Source organism: Grampus griseus (assembly GCF_964374135.1).
Source record: "Grampus griseus genome assembly, chromosome: 9".
NCBI classification, from domain to species: Eukaryota; Metazoa; Chordata; class Mammalia; order Artiodactyla; family Delphinidae; genus Grampus; species Grampus griseus.
The window spans coordinates 64206084-64229894 of record NC_139003.1 but is presented as its reverse complement, the minus strand read 5'-3'; the positions used below and the strand labels follow the sequence as shown (position 1 = coordinate 64229894).

The 23811-nt window shown below is 35.8% G+C and overlaps 1 protein-coding gene across 1 annotated transcript in view; it reads left to right on the top strand.

Moving 5' to 3' along the window:
• The window catches only part of THSD7A (thrombospondin type 1 domain containing 7A), a gene marked incomplete at its 5' end in the record, with an annotated part of 452331 nt that extends 431064 nt beyond the window's left edge, over window positions 1–21267 (top strand). Inside the window, 10 exons of the mRNA XM_082661757.1 lie at window positions 504–619; window positions 4062–4179; window positions 4651–4796; window positions 5212–5386; window positions 8304–8477; window positions 12610–12705; window positions 15759–15841; window positions 16190–16400; window positions 18852–18939; window positions 19636–21267. Of these exons, the coding sequence (XP_082517883.1) occupies window positions 504–619; window positions 4062–4179; window positions 4651–4796; window positions 5212–5386; window positions 8304–8477; window positions 12610–12705; window positions 15759–15841; window positions 16190–16400; window positions 18852–18939; window positions 19636–19720 (1292 nt within the window). The 3' untranslated portion in view covers window positions 19721–21267. The remainder of the gene's footprint in view (window positions 1–503; window positions 620–4061; window positions 4180–4650; window positions 4797–5211; window positions 5387–8303; window positions 8478–12609; window positions 12706–15758; window positions 15842–16189; window positions 16401–18851; window positions 18940–19635) is intronic.
• Window positions 21268–23811: the final 2544 nt, after the last annotated feature.

Genomic DNA, 23811 nt, shown 5'->3' with positions numbered 1-23811 from the left:
AAGGGAATTAAATAAATATGGCCAAAGTGATTTTGAAATAAATAAGCATACATTTTACAGTATTCTACAGTACGGACAGTAAGTGAAAGACAGGGTTATTTGGATATAACTACCTAAAGTACGAGCCATTAAAATTATGATTATTTTGCTTAAACAAAAATGTTGAAATGTAAATTTCTGCTTTCGTTAGGAGAAAAGTTTTTAAATGACATTTGATCTGCAGGCCACAGCCATTTCTACAGTATCACCAAACAGCTAGCTAGCAAGATTGTCAGGGAGACATCTGCCTCAGGAATAGTCCCTGTAGCGATGTGCAACGCCAGCATTTCCATTTGACTCCAGATATGTTCAAAGCCGGGGCCCATACGCTCTGCGTGTGGGATGATTGATTGCGGGGCTTAGGAAGCAGTTGTGAATTAAATATGGGATTCAGGTCATCCGAGTTTCATTTGAAATCCGGTTCATGCATAGCCTTCTGTTCTGATATGCTCCCTTCCTTCCAGACTGGAGTACGTGCCAGCTGAGTGAGAAGGCAGTTTGTGGAAATGGCATGAAAACGAGGATGCTGGATTGTGTTCGAAGTGATGGCAAGTCGGTTAACCTGAAATATTGTGAAGAGGTGAGGGGATGCTTTGTTATGTCTTTGCGAGTAAATTCTTCCCTAATAATTTCAATTCATGCTGAGCCAAGTGACCTGACCAGCGCTTTATGCAGCTCGTTGCCAGCAGATGTTTTCGGCACTATTCAGAGGCTGCTAAACACTCTCTTGAAAAGAGACACTGTCCAACACTACTGATTTCTACACATAATTTCCTGTATTTTGTTCTGCTTGGAGCCCAAAGGTATGCTAATTAGCCTATTCTGAAAGAAATGCTCGGGGAACAATAAGTAATCAAGGTGAATAAAAGCAATAAATCTTAATCAGACTACTCATCATCTTTTGTAATTTCATATGAATTTTGTGTTGCCTGGGACACCTGCCAAGAGCCATCATTTATTCTCTCTGTTGCAAAACACTGATCACATGTGGTTCGGTAGCAGATTTTGATATTAGGACCTAATACCCAGCTGTGAGAGTCTAAGACTCAGGTCTGGATAAGAGAGAGCTTGAAGTTCAAACAAAGGAATAGAGTCTGCCATTAGTGTCTTTTAGGTACAGAGAATTGTAACTGTTAATTCTCCAATTTACAAAAGTAATGTTATCATTTCTAATATGACCTTAGGAAACGCGAGAAAACATAGTTGTTGTCCTTCGGTAGTATTCATGAAGCTACACTTTGGGTTTTGATTATTTTGTCTGGTTTCCAGACCAAAAGGGCACTCACATTCCTGACAGATTTTGACTCCTCCTGCATCCGAGGCCACTGGGTTAAACATGAACCAAGATAAGCAACAGCCTCCACAGACCTGCAACACCCGGGAGGAACTTATAACCTCATTAGGGTTCAGTAGACTTGGGACCATGACGTCTGTGTACACATTCTAGGGGTTATTATAAGCTCGTGGTAAATTATTCAAACTCCTAAGGGAAAACTCAAGATGGAAGTATTTTAATCCATTTGATATCTTTGATATTATCATGTGGACCTAATTTAACTATCTGTATCTCTGTCCATGGGAACAGAGCTCCCAAGTGTGCTGAAAACAAATTGTTGAGTTAATAAATTGCTCTGTCATCTTATAACATAACTTAGTCAATTACTGCTTTAGATTTCATCAGAAATTTTATACCTGAATCAGTCTGGCTTTGAAACTAATAACATCGAAGTGATGTGACCATTATAAAAATAACATTATTATTAATGAATGTTATTATAGTTATATACAGGCTGGAGAGCTTTCTGTGGTCTACCTCTACGTGGTTAATATGTCTCTTTTTTTGCAAATGCACATGTAAGTGTCCTCCTGGGTCAGAATGAGATAACTATTAATAGCTCTGAGAGCTTTTAGAAAGCTAAACCCAAATCATACAAGACCAGTTTTTAAATATCTCATGACTACAGGACAAAGATATAAATAGGGCCTTTTATTTCTTAAGTGAAATAAAGTGGGTAAAAACCTGAGAAATAATTTTAAGTATCCAGGAGCCTAGATAAATTTACTTTTATGTACAAATATTATAATGTTTGAATACTGTGATGACAGGGATTCAAATCATAACATTTTAGTAAACCCTGTGTTCAGGGAGAGCAGTGCTACTCTCTGCAGGAATTGGATTAAACAACTCATATCCCATTTTATCCACCCTAAAAAGCAGTAGACTTAAATAACAGCCCTGAGAAAAGCTGGCTATCTTTTTTAACAGGAGATTGCCTACCTACTAATACATGTGCAAACCCTGAATTGAGTGTAATAGCAGTAGCTAACTCTTGCTGTTTCTCTAACAGCCCAAAAGAAAAATGGCATTACTGTCCAACAAAGAGGAAAATTAGGGTTAAATCCATCCAGCATTTATATAGCACTTTTGTCTTTGATGTTTTTCAGACATTAATTCACCAGATACCTAATAACTGGTTTCTCCTTTCCTATTCTTTTATCCCTGAACATATGTTTAGATAAATGATAGATTAGATAGATGATAGGGTAGATAGACAGATAGATAGATAGATAGATAGATACAGAGAGAGGAGAAAAAGAAGCTACAACAAATTTAAGAGAAAAAATAGTACAGAATTGAAATGTCTTACTACTGGGTACCCAAAGTATCTGTAAACAGACATCCTTTTTAACCCTCTAGCAAAATAAATAAACCAGTAGTAGTTGAATTCTGTGATTCAAAACCTTTCTCCATGAAACTATTAGGTACCTTAAATTTAACACATCATTTTTATCGTATCACCTTAAAACTTCTAATCTCCAGTGATTATAAGTGATTTAATTTAATTTTAAATTAAGTGATATGGTAAAAGTTTTCATACCAAATACTCAGCTTTGTCAAGTATTACTGATGGAGAATATAATGAGAGTGTTTACAGAGGGATCTGGTACATAAATCGTCGATCTGGTCCTCTCTCAGTGCATAACTTAGAGCCAAGAGTTCTACTTGAACCGCAACATAACATTTCAGAAAAACTTTCTTTTGCCATTTTCTGTTCTATAAATTAGACACTATAAACTTACTTTCATGCAGAAATAAAAAAGGTCTTGAAAATCCCCAAGGATGACTAATTTAAAAAATTGCACTTTCCTAAGAAGCCTTATTTTTTCTATTTCAATGCCACTTTGTACCTTTGACTTTTTAAATGTTTGAATATACAGTGGATGAGTTTGAAATCTCATCCTTCATTTTAAACGTAGAATACTTAAGTAATGCTACTTAATGCAGTAAAATGCACAACATTATTATCTGATGAGAGACTAATGCCAAAATAACAATTACAGCACAGTTAGCTCCTGAGATCAGTTCTGGAAGAGAAAATCTTTTTTAAAAAATAATAAATGTATATAAAATATTCATAATAAAAATTCTAGTGACCCACCCCTCCTTTTGAGAGAGGTAGCTTACTTTAAAACTATTTTATATTATTTTAGTACATTATATTTTTGGTTTTGAGTGGCAATTGGTCTTTAACCTCGCTCTTTTTTCAGTTTGACATGCACATGTAAAAATAAATAATATCCCCCAAATACAATTATATATTTGTATAGTGATGATATTCTTGCTTTTTAACTAATAGAAAATATTTGTGCTTCCACCTATTTATTCCTCCTTTAGGGAAATTCAACTAATTTGGAGATTAAATCTTCCTTTTTTCACTTTTTATATAAAAAATTCAACTATATATATATATAAGTATATTGAGTAAATGGGCTCCTCTGTTCATCCTGTTCCTTTTGCTCCCACTCTCCTGGATTGAGCCACTTTATATTTTTAACAGTTTGGGTCTTTGTCCTGCAGACATCTTTTTATTTTATTATGCATATTGCTTATTCTTCCTCTCCTCTCCTCTCCTCTCCTCTCATCCCCGCTCCAATCTTGCCCTTCCTTCTTCCTTCCATCAACACTGCACTGTGGTCATGCCTTCCTGTCAGTACAAATAGATCTACCTCTATCCTTTCAGCTCGGCCTGGAGAAGAACTGGCAGATGAACACGTCCTGCATGGTGGAATGTCCTGTGAACTGTCAGCTTTCTGACTGGTCTCCTTGGTCAGAATGTTCTCAAACATGTGGCCTCACAGGTTTGTTTGTGCTTTATTTGGCATTAGACTGATGATCAAGGAATATGAAATAAAATGTCCCTCTTGCTTTAAGTCATATCAAATAATCTGCAGAAAGGTTGAATCAGGGTATCTTTCTTTCCAAAACATCTAAGCCTTACTTGTTCCTCTAATTTCGGAAGAAATGTCTTTGACGCCTTCTCCCAGTAAGATATGTGCTTGGGCTTCCCTGGTGGCGCGGTAGTTGGGAGTCCGCCTGCCGATGCAGGGGATGCGGGTTCGTGCTCCGGTCCGGGAGGATCCCGCATGCCGTGGAGCGGCTGGGCCTGTGAGCCATGGCCGCTGAGCCTGCACGTCTGGAGCCTGTGCTCTGCAGCGGGAGAGGCCACAGCAGTGAGAGGCCCGCATACCACCAAAAAAAAAAAAAAAAAGATATATGCTTGCACAATTGTAGTGTATCACTGAGGTTGCACCACTTTGTATCTCTTAAAGGAAAAATGATCCGAAGAAGAACAGTAACCCAGCCCTTTCAGGGTGATGGAAGACCATGCCCTGCCCTGATGGAACAGTCTAAGCCTTGCCCAGTGAAGCCCTGTTATCGGTGGCAATACAGCCAGTGGTCTGCATGCCAAGTGCAGGTAACCAATCTCAAAAAGTTGTACGGAAGTGTGTATTCTTTATCTGGAGAGACTTGGTTTCAGAAATATTTGCAGAGCTTACAGATAGCATGTTTCCTGTTAAAGATTTTAGGTACCTTGCCATTTCATAACTGTTTAATTAGTTTCGATAACAAGCACTCCCTGTCCTGTATTTTAAAACCATTTGGAGACTGATTCATTTTAATGAAAATTTATTTGCCTGTCTTTGGCTAGAAAACAAATAAATTGTTCATGCTATGCTTTATAGCTACTGCCCTATAGGACCTCTTCCCTAGGGTTTCAAATGTTCCTTTAACTGCTCATAAATCAAAATCAATGGTGCAGAGATGACTGTAAGCGATAAGCTAACCAATGAATTATTTTTTTTTCCTAATTATTTTTTCCTCCATTTCAGGATGCCCAGTGTGGCGAAGGGACCAGAACAAGGAATATTTCTTGTGTAGTGAGTGATGGGTCAGCTGATGATTTCAGCAAGGTAGTGGATGAAGAATTCTGTACTGATATCGAACCCATTATAGATGGTAATAAAAAAGTGGTTCTTGAGGAAACCTGCACCCAGCCTTGCCCAGGTAACAACAGCAAAACAGAATTCGTACTTTGGCCATTCCTTACCAGGACCGGGGTGGAGAAGGGGTTGCATGTATAAGTTTAAGTTAAGAGATGTCAACAGTCTTCTCTTTCAGTAATATCTGTGCCAACAGCTAGACACTGTAGCGTGGATGAAGGGGGGCACTGCTCCTTACTGCCAGGTGGGGGTGAAGTCCAGTTCTCCTACGTGGCCTCTGTTGACACTCACCCCCCTCGAGTTTTAACTTCTGCAAAGAATGAAAATTAAGGCCTTAGGCTGCTTGACAGGGAGAGTATGAAAATTCTACCCCTAGATATATTAGCTAAAATATATTAGCTATTAGATATAATAGCTAAAATTCTACCCCTAGATAAATTACCATTCAAGAGTGAGAAAAAATAGTATTATGGAAGAAAATTTTGAATGAAAGAAATTCTGATTCAGTGTTGGACACAGAGGTACAAGCAGGAAAATGTAGAAAGCAAACGTATATCAAGTAGTTTAGAAATAAATAGCAGGAAGTGATAAGTTAATGATTAGAAATTTGGGCTTGATGCAGAGGACTTTAGGGTAGATAGAAGGTCAAAATAACCTCAGTGTCAAGCATGACCCTGTGGCCTTAAGAAAGATATAGGGGCAACAGTGTATTGGTGGGCTAGAAAAGAACAAGATTGGAAGTGAATTGCCTATCTTTTTAAATTTTCATTTTATATTGGAGTGTAGTTGATTGGCAATATTGTGTTAGTTTCAGGTGTACGGCATAGTGATTCAGATGTGTGTGTGTGTGTGTGTGTGTGTGTATATATATATGGTCTTTCTCAGATTCTTTTCCCATATAGATTATTACAAAATATAAGTAGAGTTCCCTGTGCTGTACAGTAGGTCTTTATCTATTTTATATATGGTACTATGTATATGTTAATCCCAAACTTCTAATTTATCCCTCCCCCTCACCTTTTTCCTTTGATAACCATAAATTTGTTTTTGACGTCTGTTTTGTAGATAACTTCATTTGTATCATTTTTTTAGATTCCACATATAAGTGATATCATATGATATTTGTGCTGCAATGAACATTTGGGTGCATGTATCTTTACGGATTATGGTTTTCTCTGGATATATGCCCAGGAATGGTTTTGAAGTTCATTTCTCTAATAATTAGCAATGTGGAGCATCTTTTCATGTGCTTCTTGGTCACCTTTATGTCTTCTTTGGAGAAATGTCTTATTTAAATCTTCTGCCCATTCTTTAATTCTGTTGTTGTTGTTTTTTTGGGGGGGGGGTGTTCGTTTGTTTGTTTGATATTGAGCTGCATGAGCTGTTTGTATATTTTGGAGCTGACCTTGTCAGTTGCATTGTTTGCAAGTATTTTCTCCCATTCTGTGGGTTGTCTTTTCGTTTTGTTGATGGCTTCCTTTGCTGTGCAAAAGCTTCTAAGTTTCATTAGGGCCCATTTGTTTATTTTTGTTTTTATTTCCATTTCTCTAGGAGGTAGATCCAAACAGATCTTGCTGCGATTTATGTCATAGAGTGTTCTGCCTATGTTTTCCTCTAAGCGTTTTATAGTGTCTGGTCTTACATTTAATCCATTTTGAGTTTATTTTTGTGTATGGTATTTGAGAATGTTCTAATTTTATTCATTTACACATAGCTGTCTGGTTTACCCAGCACCACTTATTGAAGAGACTGTCTTTTCTCCATTGTATATCCTTGACTCCTTTGTCATACCTTAGTTGACCATAGGTGCGTTGGTTTATTTCTGGGGTTTCTATCCTATTCCATTGATCAATAGTTTTGTTTTTGTGCCAGTGCCATACTGGCTTTTTTTCCTCTTTTTTTTTTAAATTTTTATTAGAGTATAGTTGATTTACAATGTTTTGCTAGTTTCTGCTGTACAGCAAACTGAGTCAGTTAAACATATACATATATCCACTCTTTTTTAGATTCTATTCCCATATAGGTCAGTACAGAGCACTGAGTAGAGTTACTGTGCTACACAGTAAGTTCGTATTACTTATCTATTTTATATATAGTAGTGTGTATCTGTGACTCTATTTCTGTTTTGTAAATAGGTTCATTTGTACCATTTTTTTAGATTCCACATATAAGCAATGTCATATATTCGTCTTTCTCTGACTTACTTCACTCACTATGACGAATCTCTAGGTCTGTCCATGTCACTGCAAATCGCATTATTTTGTTCTTTTTATGGCTGGGTCTCTACAGACAGCATATATTTGGGTCTTGTTTTTATATCCATTCGGTCCGTCTATGTCTTTTGGTCACAGCATTTAATCCAAACCACTTCAGACCGAGGGACACATACAGACTGAAAGTGAAGGGATGGAAAAAGATATTCCATGCAAATGGAAATCAAAAGAAAGCTGGAGTAGCAATACTCATATCAGACAAAACAGACTTTAAAATAAAGACTATTAAAAGAGACAAAGAAGGACACTACATAATGATCAAGGGATCAAGCCAAGAAGAAGATATAACAATTGTAAATATTTATGCACCCAACATAGGAGCACCTCAATATATAAGGCAAATGCTAACAGCCATAAAAGGGGAAATCAACAGTAACAAAATAATAGTGGAGGACTTTTACACCACAGTTACACCAATGGACAGATCATCCAGACAGAAAATTAATAAGGAAACACAAGCCTTAAATAACACATTAAGCAGCACATATGCTATACTCAGTAACATCCACTCAGAAAATAACACTATTAATACAAACTTACAAAACCACATACAAACTTGCAAATATTAAATACTTATACAAATCTTACAAATATCATGAATGACTGGCATACCTAAAAACACTGCTCAGTCGGGTTAAACATAAAATGATAATCTGGCTGGCTATTCTTTATGGGTATGAGTATAAACTACAAACTTGTGTTTTGCAGGTGACTGTTATTTGAAGGAGTGGTCTTCCTGGAGCATGTGTCAGCTGACCTGTGTGAATGGTGAGGACCTAGGTTTTGGTGGAATACAGGTCCGTTCCAGAGCAGTGATTATACAAGAGCTAGAGAATCAACATCTGTGCCCAGAGCAGATGTTAGAAACAAAATCATGTGATGGTGAGTGCTACCATTCATGAAATCTATTTATTTTAGTTTTGTGTTGATAAGCAAAAGTATAAGATATAAAATTTTCTGTTGAATAAGCAAATTTGCTAAGATATCACTTAAAGTTGAGAATTCAGGGTATGATTCTGAATTCTAAATATTTAGAGACTAAAAGTCTTGCCACCCTTCATAAATGAAATATTGTAAAAATATTTCCAAGTTTTATGAGCTAAAGAAGGCTGAGATGATTAGGAGCAAGTTATTTGTACACCTGTAGCAACCCTGATGATGTGTGAATGTAAGAATATCCTCAATTTATTTAAATCAAAAGAGAGAAAGAAAAATTACAAAGCAACTGCAAAATGAGATATTTTACTATATTCTCAGAAATTGATAAATCTAAGTATTGGTAAGGATTAGTCTAAATTTGACATACAGCATATATAAAAATACATCTTTATATGTCTGTGTGTATATGTGTACATACACATAGAGCCATGCACCCAATATAAGCAATAGATGACATTCACAAGAACCACAGAGCATTAAAATGTTCTAGTTTGGGAACACAGAAGAAATCTAAATGAAAAAAAGAGAATTGTTATCTAGTGGAGAATGTCTTGCTCAACAAACAACCCTCTCATTCCTGCTTGTGTTCTGAAGCAACTGAGTATGACATATATTAGCAAATAGGAGCCAAAATAACATCTACATTGCTGAAAAGTTGAAGAAAGCTTAGAATGTTGGAGAACAGTGCTTAGAATGAAAGCCAATTGAGCTAGATGCCTTAACCCAAGAATTATAGAATTATCTACCTTCTTAGTTAAGTCTTCCCAAATTTACCAACCAGATTTCATATTCCTGGGTAGGTAAAGGAGAGAAAGGTCAGAGGTTACAATAAATGAAATAATTCCCAAGAAAAGAAAAAGAATTGTTTACCCTGAAATGACAATGAAGTAAAATTAGGAATCAGTAAAAATTGCCAAGAAATTCTCCCCATGCCCACACAGAAGTGAAAACCGAAAGCTACATTTCTAGAGCATTACATATCAAATGTTATGCAGGATGCAGCACAGAAGTTCTTGGAAGGTAATTTGAAGCTTTACATTCTTATATAGGAGGGAGAAAAGTTTAATAAGAGCTAGACTTTCAGGCTTCCCTGGTAGTGCAGTGGTTGAGAGTCCGCCTGCTGATGCAGGGGACACAGGTTCGTGCCCCGGTCCGGGAAGATCCCACATGCCACGGAGCGGCTGGGCCCGTGAGCCATGGCCGCTGAGCCTGCGCGTGTCCCGAGCCTGTGCTCCGCAACAGGAGAGGCCACAACACTGAGAGGCCCGCATACCGCAAAAAAATTAAATTAAATTAAAATAAACAAATAAATAAAAAGAGCTAGACTTTCAACCCAATTTAAAAAAAAAAGGGAAATAGAGTGTATACAGTACTGATAAATACAAATTCAATGAGATAGAAAACAAATAAACAAGATAATCAACAAAGCCAGTAGCTTGTTTTTTTGACCAAACAAAATAGACCACCTCATGCAAAATCAATGAAGAAAAAACAAGGACAAAATTACTACTAATAATAAGACAGTGTTTAAAAATATAATTCTATGAAAAAATGTTGCTAATAAATGTAAAAACTTGACAACAATTTAGAATGTAATTCTATGAAAAAATGTTGCTAATAAATGTAAAAACTTGACAACAATTTAGAATGTTATCTATCAAGAGTAATAGAGAAGCTAAACCATAGATTCTGCAACTATTAAAAACACAGGTCTATCAAATATTCTCACACATGCACACACACTAAAACCTAAATGGCTTTAATTATGAGTTTCATTAAAATTTAAAGAAACAGACAACTCCCATTTATTGTGAAATCTTAAGAAATAAAGCAAAGTTGGGTAGAAAAAGAAGATGACGAAAATCTCCCCAATACAACACCAAAATCACAAACAAAAATGAAAAACAAAAATTCTTTTAAATCAAAATTTGAATCTTCTACACTGTAAAATAGATTATAAACAAAGTTACCGGACAAGCCACAGACTTAGAAAAGATATTTGTGAAGTCAATTTTAAGGAATTAGTGTCTAGAACAACTATCCTAAATCTTTTCAGCATTCCAAGACAATTTCGTACTTGTAAAATTGCTGAGTACCCCAAACTGCTTTTCTCTGTGAGTTATATATATCAAAATTTTTCATATTAAAAAATGACAACTGATGTTTTAAAATATTTGATAATTTATTTAAAACAATCATAAATCAATTTGTTACCATAAATATTTCCTGAAAAATAACTATTTTCCAAAACAAAAAGAAAATAACTTTAATGACAGTCATTGTCTCGTTTTACACTTTTTCAAATCTCTGGCTTAACATCTGGTTTACAGAAGACAGCTGGCTTCTCTTCTGTGCTTCTGCATTCAGTCTATTGCCATCTTAGTTTAGTTTATGTATATGAAGAAAATCCAGCCTTACTTACCCAGGTGTGTAGTTAAAGGGGAAAATCATCACACACGTACTCTGAAAGAATGTCAAAGTCTTCCCTGGTCCCTGGACCATAATTTGAGAATTGTTATTCTAGAATAAAAAATTCCCACAACCCAATATGAAAAGGCATAGATTTCAGTAGAATAAAAGGGGTGGGGGGAGCCAAAAGATATACATAAGCAATTCACAAGAGGAAATCTAAATGTCCCAAACATGTTTCTCACTGTTTAATAGCTTTGGTAATCAACTACAAGTTAAAAATGACAGGATAGCTTTCCACACCCACAAGACTGACAAGAAATTTAAATCTGGAATTTATAAATATTTGTGAGGGTTTAGAGTAATAGTAACTCTTATTCAGTGCTGGTGGGTATGTAAACTGTCACCTTTTAAAGAAAAGAATAAGCTGTATTTAGTAAAGTTTCAGCTATCCCTACAATGATACCCAGAAATTTCCCTTCTAAATATTTACCTTGAAGAAGCACCAGGAGACTTGCGCAAGACTGACCACTGAGGCACTGTTATAAAAGCATAAGTTGAAAACAACCTAAAAGTCCACCCATAGAGGAAATAGCTAAATAAATTGTAGTAGATAGTACCATGGAATTCTATGTAGCAGTTAAAATAAATTGACTATGTCTGCATTAAAAAAATCACATAGAAATATTTCATTTATAACATTTTATGTTACATATAACATTGACTATTAAGTTTCAAAAAGATGTATGTATCATTTGTATCAGTATGATACTTTTTAAATTTTAAGACTGCCTAAAGGACTTCCCTGGTGGCACGGTGGTTAAGAATCCGCCTGTCAATGCAGGGGATATGGGTTCGACCCCTGGGGTTCGGGAAGATCCCACATGCTGCAGAGCAGCTAAGCCCGTGCGCCACAACTACTGAGCCCACGCTCTGCAACTACTGAAGCCCACATGCCTAGAGCCTGTGCTCTGCAACAAGAGAAGCCTGCGCACTGCAATGAAGAGTAGCCCCTGTTTACCACAACTAGAGAAAGCCCACGTGCAGCAACGAAGACCCAACACAGACCAAAAAAAAAACCTAAAAATTCTATAAGTAATTTATAGGTTGTATATATTTATACTTACATTCTATTTATATTAAAAGAATTAAAAACATGTCACAGAAATGCATGTATCTACTTCAGAAGACTGGGCATTGCTGGAGAAACAAAGAGGGAGATCAGATCAGGAAGCAATATAATAGAACTTCAAGTTTATTTGTTACGTTTTTTACTCATCAACAACCAAAAATAAAGCAAATATGACTAAATGGTAATATTAGTTAAAATTGAATGATGGGTAATTGAATATTTTTTAAATTATTCTCTGTCCTTGTCTGTATGTTGGATATTTTATAATACTTCAAATAAACATAAAATTAAATTGAAAATCCAGGTTCACATTAGATAGTATGACAGCAGACTTCTAGAAAATTAGTTGGAATTTAGGTATGTATCTGGAATTTTGTAACATTTATATGGCAACTTCTGGATAACTTGACATTTGAATCATTCAGGATGGACTTCTCATCCCTTTCCAATTGTTTATAAATATTTTATTAATACCCTATCTCCATGATTGTTCCACTGGCCTATAGAATGCCTCTGTTAATTGTGTTCCTGCAGATGGACAGTGTTACGAGTATAAATGGATGGCTAGTGCTTGGAAGGGCTCTTCCCGAACAGTCTGGTGTCAGAGATCAGATGGTATAAATGTAACAGGTAAACCTCCCATTTCTTTGTTTTTTGAAAGTCTTACTGTAACACACATGTAATTGGTTAAAGAAAATAATTAAGAAAACAAAGATATTCTTCGAGTATTCCACACGTGGTTGGGTTCACGACACCTGAGCTGTGCACCTAATGACCAATGACAAATTATTTTACTGTTTAATGTTTCAATTAAATTCTCCCTCACCCAGCCATTTTAGACATTGCTGCTATAATTTACTTAAAATACTGTCTAATTCTAATAAATGATTATAAGTAAATAATTCTCAGATTGTTTTTCCTAGAAATCTTATATATTAATAACTTACTTCTTACATGCTAAGAAAGTCAATATTTTGTTGACTCTGTTTCTGTGCCTTAAAGGCAATATACATGCAGTCCAAAAATATTGCCAAGAGAATATGATGACACAAATCCAAATATTTTGCTTAAATTCAGGAATCTATGATTTATAGTTTTTTATTCATTAATATAGAAGACCTATTGGTAAAACTCAAGCCCAGAGCATATGAGCAGCCAATCTACCTACTCTGTCCCAAGTCAAAAATCATTGTACATTGAAAGAAGAAATCCAAATGAAAACTTTTTTTGAATCTCCTTTGACCCAAATATACCCCCAAGATCTACTGTAATCCACAGTTACTGAAGTTTCCTTATCTGAGTCCAGTAAATGCAAGGGATCCCAAAGACCCTTTGAAGAGGGAAGAAAACTGGCTCCAGACATGGAGTGAACCACCCTGCAAATTTTCTACAAAGAAACCAGGGTCAGAACAGAACCTCAGCCTCAGGCCCATGTACCCAAAGATCTAATGTCTCTTCTTAAACAATGTATTTGTAGAGATCTAATCTATAGGCATCTCCATAGCATAGCAGCAGCCTGAGTATTGACAGTTAACAGGGGGACCTGCTGACTTGCTGCCATTGTTTTGACCCTCTGGCAGGGAGAAAAAGTAATGTGCATTTTGTTGCCTTTGAGTAATGTCCATTTATAAATTTAACTGTAATATCTACAGTAAGATGATAGGAGCAGGGGTCGATATGCTTTTTGGAAAGCATAAGTTTTTATATTGAATTTTAAATTACCTGGATTTATTGAAACCTAATTACTAATTTCTTCCTTATGAAAGCTAGAGCAGGATGTCAGATTGTATTCTTGTGAAGATAAGATTTTAGACATGAGAAATCTGTGTTAAGAAACACTTGATAATAGCAACTCCCAGTGGATACATCTATAACAAAGAAAAGACACCTACCAAGAAACGCTTTGCTCTCTCACACTGTTATTTTCTGGAAGAAAAATCTGTTCCAAGCACACCACTCTCCGAGGCAACAGGGGGAGACAGAGTTCTGGGAAGAGAAGCATAGGCTTTCTGAACCCAAAGGCATTATAGAGGTGGTCCACTCAACTCAGCTGTTGAAAATGAATGTCTACATTCTTCTTTAAACTCTTCAGAGGGTATTTTACAGCTTCCCCAGAGGATCCTATCAGTTTTCAGTGTTTATTTTTCCCAAATATGGATGCAAATAATAGTTGTCTGCCTTTTCTTCTACATGTTAAAAGCTCTTTTCACACTGGAATTGGGGCTATTCCCCAATGCAAAGGTAAGTCAAATTTTAAAAGACTTACCTGTAGAAATCATATTTTCAACTTCTTTTCTATATAAGTATCCCATGTATTTATTCCCTTCTAATGCTGTTTTATATCCCCCCCCAAAAAATGTGTAAATGATTGATTTGTGATAAACTCTGTATGCATTCTTCTTCCATCTTTTAGGAGAGATGAGATTCTTTATGAGAAATAGACAAGCATGTAAAGTATATTATCTGGCTTGATTGATTGCTTTAATTTTATGAATAGTTGTCCTTATAAGAAACTCAAGATGCTGCTTTACTTTGTCTTCATATGTTTAATGATGATAACTTCAATATGGCCATGTAACTGCAACTGCCTTGCAATGACTAACTGCTTTTCCATAACAATTTTTCTGTGAATATTTTGTTTATAATATAGAGAGATAAGGCAAGGAATTAATAGGTACCTTTGATTAGATTCCAAGAGGATCATCAATTCCACAAATAAAGGAAAAATCTTGCTTTGCTAAAATTCTAAGTTGAACAAGTATGGTTTCAAACTATCAGTTCTTTCCATGCCACCAATACTGTTTCTGTATGACATCTGTTCTTGTCTTGAAACTTCATTATAACAACTTCAGCACAGCTGGTACTGTACTTGAAGGAAGAAAGAAGAAGACTAAACAGAGAGCTGCAATGACAAGTTAAAACAATAGTGCAGACATACACTTATAGCTGCCTTTGTTTTCTTATACCCTAAAAATATCCTGAATTAGTGATTTTCTCAAAAAGAAATATGTATTATAAAAAATACATGTACAGGGCTTCCCTGATGGAGCAGTGGTTGAGAGCCCGCCTGCCGGTGCGGGGGACGTGGGTTCGTGCCCTGGTCCGGGAGGATCCCACATGCCGCAGAACGGCTGGGCCCGTAAGCCATGGCCGCTGAGCCTGCGCGTCCGGAGCCTGTGCTCCGCAGCGAGAGAGGCCACAACAGTGAGAGGCCCGCGTACCGCAAAAAAAAAAAAAAAAGAAAGAAAAATACATATACAAGATAGTCACATGAATTAAAGGGACATCTTAACATGAAAACTATTTATTTGAATAACCAAGAAAGAATTTTAAAAGAATATTAAATCTGCTTTTTAGTGTTGGACTTGGTCTCAGAAACTATGATAAATAGCTTGCAGGCAATTAGTGTTTTCAGAGTAGCAACTATAAAATCATCCATTCAACAGGTGCTTATCGAGCACCTGCTGAGTGGCAGGTACTATGCTGTCTCCTCTGAATAAGAAGAGCCTCGAGATCCTAAATACAGTGGTCAAGGTCAACCAAATATTTCAGTCAGCTGCCCTCAGAAAAGTCTGTGGGATTCCCAAGGTGGTTCAGGATTCAAAGACAAGTCTACAACAATGATGTATTTTTAATCATTGCAAGAGATGCTACTTGTCAAAATATGATTTTCTGTTCTGCAGGGGGCTGCTTGGTGGTGCGCCAGCCTGATGCTGACAGGTCTTGTAATCCACCGTGTAGTCAACCCCACTCGTACTGTAGCGAGGTATGTGTGAATTCATTAGAGTAGGCAAGCCAGCTTCATCATTTGTCACCCCACTGCCTCTGGTACAATCCATTCCCCAACCCCAGAAAAGCATGTCTTGAGGCATAAAAATTCTATTTTGGGACCTCTCCTTTTATCACTATAAACAATTCTGAATGCACTTGCCTCTACTGTTACAATAAGTCTGTAAAGGGACAAAAAGTGTGTTCTTTTTTACGTAGTTATGACAGAAATTACATGAAGTAAATTCCCAGAACAATATTTCTTTAAAGCCTGCTCTTCAAGTCAGGTCTGTTATGCTTATAAAGATCACCTTGCATGTGCAGTATAAGTCTTGTTCTCCTGCAGACGAGGATGTGCAGTTGTGAAGAAGGGTACACTGAAGTCATGTCTTCCAATGGTACACTTGAGCAATGCACACTTATCCCCGTGGTGGTGATACCCACTGTGGAGGACAAAAGAGGAGATGTGAAAACCAGTCGGGCAGTACATCCAACCCAACCCTCCAGTAACCCAGCAGGACGGGGAAGGACCTGGTTTCTACAGCCATTTGGGCCAGGTGAAGTGACTAGACAGTGTTGATGTAGAATTCTTTAGCTATATATTTAACCAATGCCAAAGGATTAAAAAAACGAGCAAGCATTTTCATATGAGTTAATTATTTTATGTATAGTCATTTATGTTATGATACTGCCATAAATTATAATTTTCTACTATTATGAAAAAAGCACTCATGCTGAAAATTCAGAAAAATGAGTACTTCTGAGAAAACTTTTAGGATTGATATTATTTATTTTAATTTCGGTCCTAAATTTAGAAGTGTAATTATTTTCACATTGAACAAAGAAATCTAACAATGAAAATATTAGGAGAAAAGTGTTGTCATTCAGAACTCGAACAAATAAAACTATAAAGACATTAAAGAATTTTCCATTTCGCCACAGAGTGTTAAATATTTGAACCTTAAACAGGAAGATCAGCAATGCAGGAGATACTTGGCAGCCAGACCAATTTCTACCAGCCCTTAGAGCTGGCACACTCAAATACTCAGAATCTATACTAGCACCAGATAAACGGGGGCAGGGATGGAGCCTTCCTGTCTAGATGGGACAGTCTAAACTTGGAGACTGACCAGACACCTGTCATATTCAACAGACAGCTCGTAATGTATCTAGCAATGGACTTGAAGCCCATACAGACAAAAGCTTGAAGCCTCATCAGATGCTATCCTTACTCTGTACATTTTCTCTCTGCCGTTGATTCAACCATATGCTTAGCCCTAGAACTAAGCTCGTGCTTAAAAATGTGCTGCAAGAGCTATATGGTAACTAAGATCATGACACTTTTTCTCACACCCTAGAGGGATGACTAGTTCATGACCGAAGGAAATCTCCAGGCAAAGCCAGGCATAAACTACTCCCTGACTCCGTTAGAAACATGAGAAAGGAAGGAAGCGATTTGCATAGCCAGCACATTTTTAATGCATTTAGTCAAAACACTTTCCCTTACTGGTGAATCACTATTGAGAATTTTTTTTTTAAGTATGTTCAATATTTGGGTGATTCATATTTAACCACATCATCCCTGTGATGATGTGGTTAAATATGAAGCTGACCTGTTTCTGTAAGCGTGGGAAACTCTTCCTCTCAGTGTCCAGGACAGCGGACCAGCAAATGGCCATTTGCAGTCTTGACCCTGACCAAAAATCCAAGCAGATCTCCGCACATCAAAACTGATTTTTAAAGAGAGAATATTATTATTGTCATTTTTCATTTAATATATAGTTTTCCTAAAGTGAACATTTTAATATATTAAAAAGGTACATGTTTTAAGAACATACAGTTAGACCTTGCTCTTGGTTTATGAGAAACCCAAAAATATTCGTTGAATTTCTCTCAGGGCAAATAAACCCAATAGAGCTCTTTCGATTTTGAACCCAGACTCAAATTTTATAAATCTTTAGAATTGAGAAAAAAAAAAAGCGTATTTAGAATATAAACTTAGTTTGTTTCCAACAAGTGAACCCCTAATTGATCCAGCTCTAGGCACAAAAAAAAATTCATAGTACTAATTTGCTTTTGATGCCTTCCAAATATATTGCATAAACCAGAGTCTCTGTGGAGTCAGTTTGCCCAATCTATATTTTAATTCTAAAATCATATGTTTAGCTGTATGTGTGCAACAGAAAATATATGTTGGTGTGAGGATCAAGTTAGGTTAGGCAAAGTCATTAATAGTATCACTCGTTTGAAGTTTATTCAGAATATAAAACTGAGAAGTTCAAAGTGAATGAGACCAGAAAACCAAATTTTAAAAGTTCCTATCATAAAACTGGAAGAAAAGAAAAATTCCTGTCCTGATTCCATACAATAGAAAAGGTAGAAAAAATTTATTTAGAGATCCTTTTATATGTTAATCAAACTTGGCTGTTTTTACAAAGGATATTGTCAAATCAGTTTTAAAGCACACTCTAAGTATAAACTAGATAAAGGATTATTAATTCCAAAAATGTTAAATATATTTACTATCAATTCATCTGGAAAAAATATTTAAATGACAAAGTTTACACTGAGATACCTGTCAGCATTAACTCAAAGTTGTAGGACTTTCTTGAAATTGCATTATTTTTTCTTCTTTTCTCACAATTGCCATTCTAAAGATAGAATGAAAATCAGAAGAAAATGTTTATATTAGCATTACACATATATTGGGTTTAAAAGAAAATTCAGATAAGCAGCAGCAGAAATGTAGGCCTGTTACCTTGAAATCTGAACTTGAATTCAAACTTCATTGCTTTTCAATTCAATTTTCATTGATAATTTATCTTTAATGAAGGACCATCTAACTAACTATAGCAGCTTTGCATTAATCATTAATTATGCCTAAGCAATAATTCATTTTGAGTTTTGAAAGGACTTGGTCATATGTGACTGGTCATTGGTTGTGGTTAAAGACTGTCATATATATACCAGACTAATGTAAATTAATGACTAATATCCATTCTTCTTAGATGGGAGACTAAAGACCTGGGTTTATGGTGTAGCAGCTGGGGCATTTGTGTTACTCATCTTCATTGTCTCCATGATATATCTAGCTTGGTGAGTGTTTAAATATTTCAAAATCTAAGGGGATCTCTATTTCAGAGCAAACACTTTCAACTGGCCATAACCAAGAACAGCAATCTAATGTCTCAAATAAGTATTCCACATTAGTGTTCATCTGAATTTCTGAATAAGCATGGCTTTAGTCTTAGATAATCTAAAAACTACCAAATGTGATCCATTTAATTTCTGAAGATGAGCCAGAGCTGCCCCAGGTCATCTTCTCAAGTGTGTTCTCCTTCGTTCTATAAGCAAACATTACTTTGTATACTTATGATGAACTGTAGATTTTTATATTGAATTACTACTGAGGAAGATATTATGGTAATACCCAATTCAACTATCTCTTAAAACATTAATTATAAATTGTGTTATTTATAAAAGTTTATGGACAAATATAAATGATTATACTATAACATTATTTTCATTGTTAGTACTAGAGGAATACCATTTAAACAATTCATCTTTTACAGGATAATAAAATATTTGAAGGGTTCTGTTTCAAGTTTATTCAGAGCATTAAACAGAGAAATTAAAAAACCAGAAAATCAAATTTTAAGGTTGAATTTAGGCAGTGTAGGCAATTAAGCAATTTAGGTTTACCAATGTTTCCAGTTTTTTCATTTAAAACAATAAAAATTGCAATTGAATGTTTTCTTTCTCCCAATTTTAATGATTTTTTTTTCTTTACAGCAAAAAGCCAAAGAAACCCCAAAGAAGGCAAAACAACCGACTGAAACCTTTAACCTTAGCCTACGATGGAGATGCAGACATGTAAACCATAACTTATCCTGCAACAACCAGTCTCAGCTTTCTACCTTTGCTGTAGATATCCAGAGGCCACAAAGCTATTCAAACTGTATGGATTAAAATACATTGTAACTTCTTAAAAGATCATCATTAAGAGTGAAAATCACAGTGCCACTGGAGATATCAAGACAGTACCACTTACACAGAAACCATCAGCCTTGAGAATTCTAGGAGATTTAGTTGAATACATGCTGCATTCTGAGAGTTTCATGTGATCTTTCTGAAATCTACCAACTGATAATTCACTTTCATCTCTAAAATACGGTGGTGGGATTGGCCAGTTAGGATGCCTGATGCAAGCCTCTGTCTGCAGTTAACCATAGTAACATTTTCGCATGAAGAGTTTATACCAAGATCTCTACACTACTATAGTCAAACATAACAACATGTATACTCAGTTGATACACATTATGTCAGATTATGTACTTGTTAATAAGCAATTTTAACGGTGAATAAAGATAAACTCTAAACTGAGCAGAAAACCCACTGAATAAATTCAGCATCCTGGTGATTGATGATAGTTTCATTGACCTGCATTTCAGAGGCAAAGACACTTTTATAAGACTTAATTCTTGTCTCTCTCCAAACTACAAATGCTGGACAGGTACTAGTACCTTAGAAGAGTCCTCAAGTTCAGTATTTTATAGTGGTTATTGTCTGGAAAACTAATTTGCTTGTGTTAATACAGTATGTTTCTACTTTCTCTAATTTTCAAACTGGTTGCCTGCATCTTTTTTGCTATATGGAAGGCACATTTTTGCACTATATTAGTGCAGCATGATAGGCACTTAACCAGTATTGCCATAGAAACTGCCTCTTTTCATATGGGATGAAGACATCTGTGCTCAGAGTGTCAAGGAGACATTTACAAGTTCTTGTGTCCTAAAGAGTAAAGTTCAGTTGGGATGGCGACAGAATGGAATTAGCTATTACATCTGCTGCACACTTCCTCATCACTGCAGCCATTGTGACATCAACAACATGGCGGTAATTTAAGTGTTTTAATCCCGAACTCACTAACCCTCCAAAAGATGGGTCCCTCTAGTTGGTTTTTAATTGTACTTTGAAGGCTGTTTATGACTAGATTTTTATACTTGTTATCTTTGTTAAAAAAAGAAAAGAAAAGAAAAAAAGGAGCTGGTTGTCTTTTTAATTTTGAGCAGATGGAAAAAAATGTGTTTGTGATTTTTGTAACTAAAAGAAATCAAAATTGTGTGTTGATTTTTTCTTTCTCCCTGATTTGTTTTCCTAGTTTCAGATGGAATGTATTTCAAAATCCATTGTTTTGTCTTCCTCACCAGTAAAATTTGAAGCGAGTCTTTTTAATGTATGATATCAAAAACTAGAATTTTTAAAAGAGAAGAATAAATATTTTGTCCAGGGCTTCATTAAATATCTAGACCAAGGGTGGCACACTTTTTCTGTAAAAGGTCAGATGGTAAAGATTTTCAGCCAGGTCTATGTTGCAACTTCTCCATTCTGCCATTGTGAGAACGCAGCCATAGACAATACACAGTACAGTACATAAAAGAATGAGCATGGATGTTTTCCAATAAAACTTCCTTTAAAAGCAGTGAGCAGACCACATTTGTTGTGGTTTGGCTGGTCCCTGGTCTAGAAGCTTTTTCAGTGCTAACTCACTCTCCATTGTGTCATCCTGAGCTTTCATTCATTTACCCTCAGACTGCGATCAGTGTTTAATTTCAGAAATGAAAAACGGTCATTCAGCTTATCACTGTATTGGAAGTAGCTATATTTTTCACAGATGTAGCCCTGGGAATGGCACAGTAAAATGATATCTAACTCGGCTGGTTTCTTTCGTATGAAAGGAAAATTCAAAAGGTGCCATTAAAAAGCGATACCATTTTTCAGGCAACATTTATTGTGACAACCTTTGGGAGACGGAAGGACGTTACGTTTTCAGGTCTTTAAAAAATAGCATCACAAGCTATTCTGTCTTAAACATAGCTGTGTTGCTCTACAAGTGGTTTGGACTAGAAGGTATCTTACCTTCATACTAGAGTTTGAACTCCCCCTACTGTTTGCTAGAGTATTTGCAAAGATTACAAAAGACAGATTGGAATGTCGTTGTCCCTCAAATAAACAGATTTCTACATATTTCGATAAGCATTAAATGTGGTAAGCACTAATTCCTTATTCAACATTCACTGTATTAAGCAACATGTAAATCATTTCTAAGCAAACATGATGTCAGGAAAATGAGAGTTTTACCTTAAACCAAGGATTTGAACAAGGAAAAGCATAAAAACAATTCCATTTCATCTGTCTTATTAAAGAGGAAGACAAAAATAATATTGTCACCCTAAAACTGTGATTGTCAATATACGTACTCAGGGGTCTTCCAGATAATCCTCAAGTTGATCTCTCTGAATAAAATGAACTCCATTTGTCCAAAATGGTTGAGAAATAGTCCGTTGCAGTTACTTGAAGAGTTTCACTGACAGGCTTATGAAATGCATGCCATACCCAATACCCTTGAAATTGTTGACTAGAATAAAATATTGTTGCTACTAATGCTATACTTACGATCATTTAAAAGTCATTAATTCAGAAAGTAGATCAGTATCATCCTACCTATATTGTTAAAATTAAATGAATAGATCAACATTATAAAATGTCATGAAAATACAAGATGATTTTATTCATAAATTGATTACCTTTTACAGATATGAAGGACGCTAGGTTCAATGTGATCTAACACTAGGGAGCATACTGGAAGTTCCTCATTAGGATAAATAAATACTGGATGACCTCTTGTTAGAAAGGTACAAAGAGGAGAATGTAGATAGCTGACTATTTTGGACAAATGAAGGTTACTATATTCATGTTTATAACATGAAAATGGCCTTATTTTTGTTCCTGGCATGAGTCAATAATGAGTTAAGTACTTTACTGGAATTTCTTCAAAACCTTATTCCTCCTGTTTATTTCAAGAATTCAGGAGGGCAATATAGTAGTAACTTGTCTATTGACACTTTTGACTTACCAAAATGGTCTGTGAGCCCACAAAGATTAAGAATTACTGTTCTGTAAGTATGAAGGTTTGCTTGGTTTTAAAAAAAGAAATGAAAAATATTGACACAGTATTATGCTATTTTGTTGGACTGTTTCCATTTAAATGACACAGAAGTGGCATAACTGATCTCTCTTGAAAGAGGGTGGTTTGCTCATTCATCAATATCTAATCTAGGAAATTGACCACAATCCTTATTTCAAAGCCTTTTTGAGGACTCTGGTGTAGCTTAAAGCTAATTTAAAAAAGGAGTGCATAAAAGCATGTTTTTAATTATAACAAAGCACAAGTACCTATAACAAGAAAAATATTTATTGAATTATCACATGTAAGACACTCTGCTAGGCACTGTAAAATATTAGTAATGGCTTTTGTTTACATCTATATCTAAGACATTCAAAACAAGGAAAAATGCTTAATGAGTGAAAATCACACACACATCACCCTTCACTCCAGATTTAGTGTTCAACACGGTTAGTATTTTTCCTTATGTAATGTCCATGTCTCGGGCCATGCTGGCAGGCTTTGGCTATATGGCTCCTCTCCCCTCAGGCAGGTGGCAGTGGTCATAGTGGCAAGTAACACCTCTCAATTTTTATTTTAACCTCCTCTAACTCCCTGTATATCCTTCTCCTTTATGATGATGTTCAGTGCCTGGTCTCTGTCTACTCTGCTCTCTTACCTACAACTAATCTTGTCTGCTTCCCTCAGAACCACCTTCTGCTAAACATGCCTACATTTTTAATAAGAAAAAAAAGCGGTGAATACCTATATGTCTTTCCTATTGGAGTCAAAGTGTCATTTAGAGTGTGAACAGGTTGATGTAAACAGAATGTACTGGTCAAAGACATGAGTAAAAAAGAAAAGCTGTGGAGGACATGCCAAAAAAAAAAAAAACAGACGTTTTCTGTAAAAATGTCAATTCCTACCTTAGATTTAGTCCTACCCAGTACTATCCCCCTCCACCAATCTTCCCCTCATGCCTTTGTTCACGTGCTAGTCTACAAGACAGCGAGGGAGGCCTG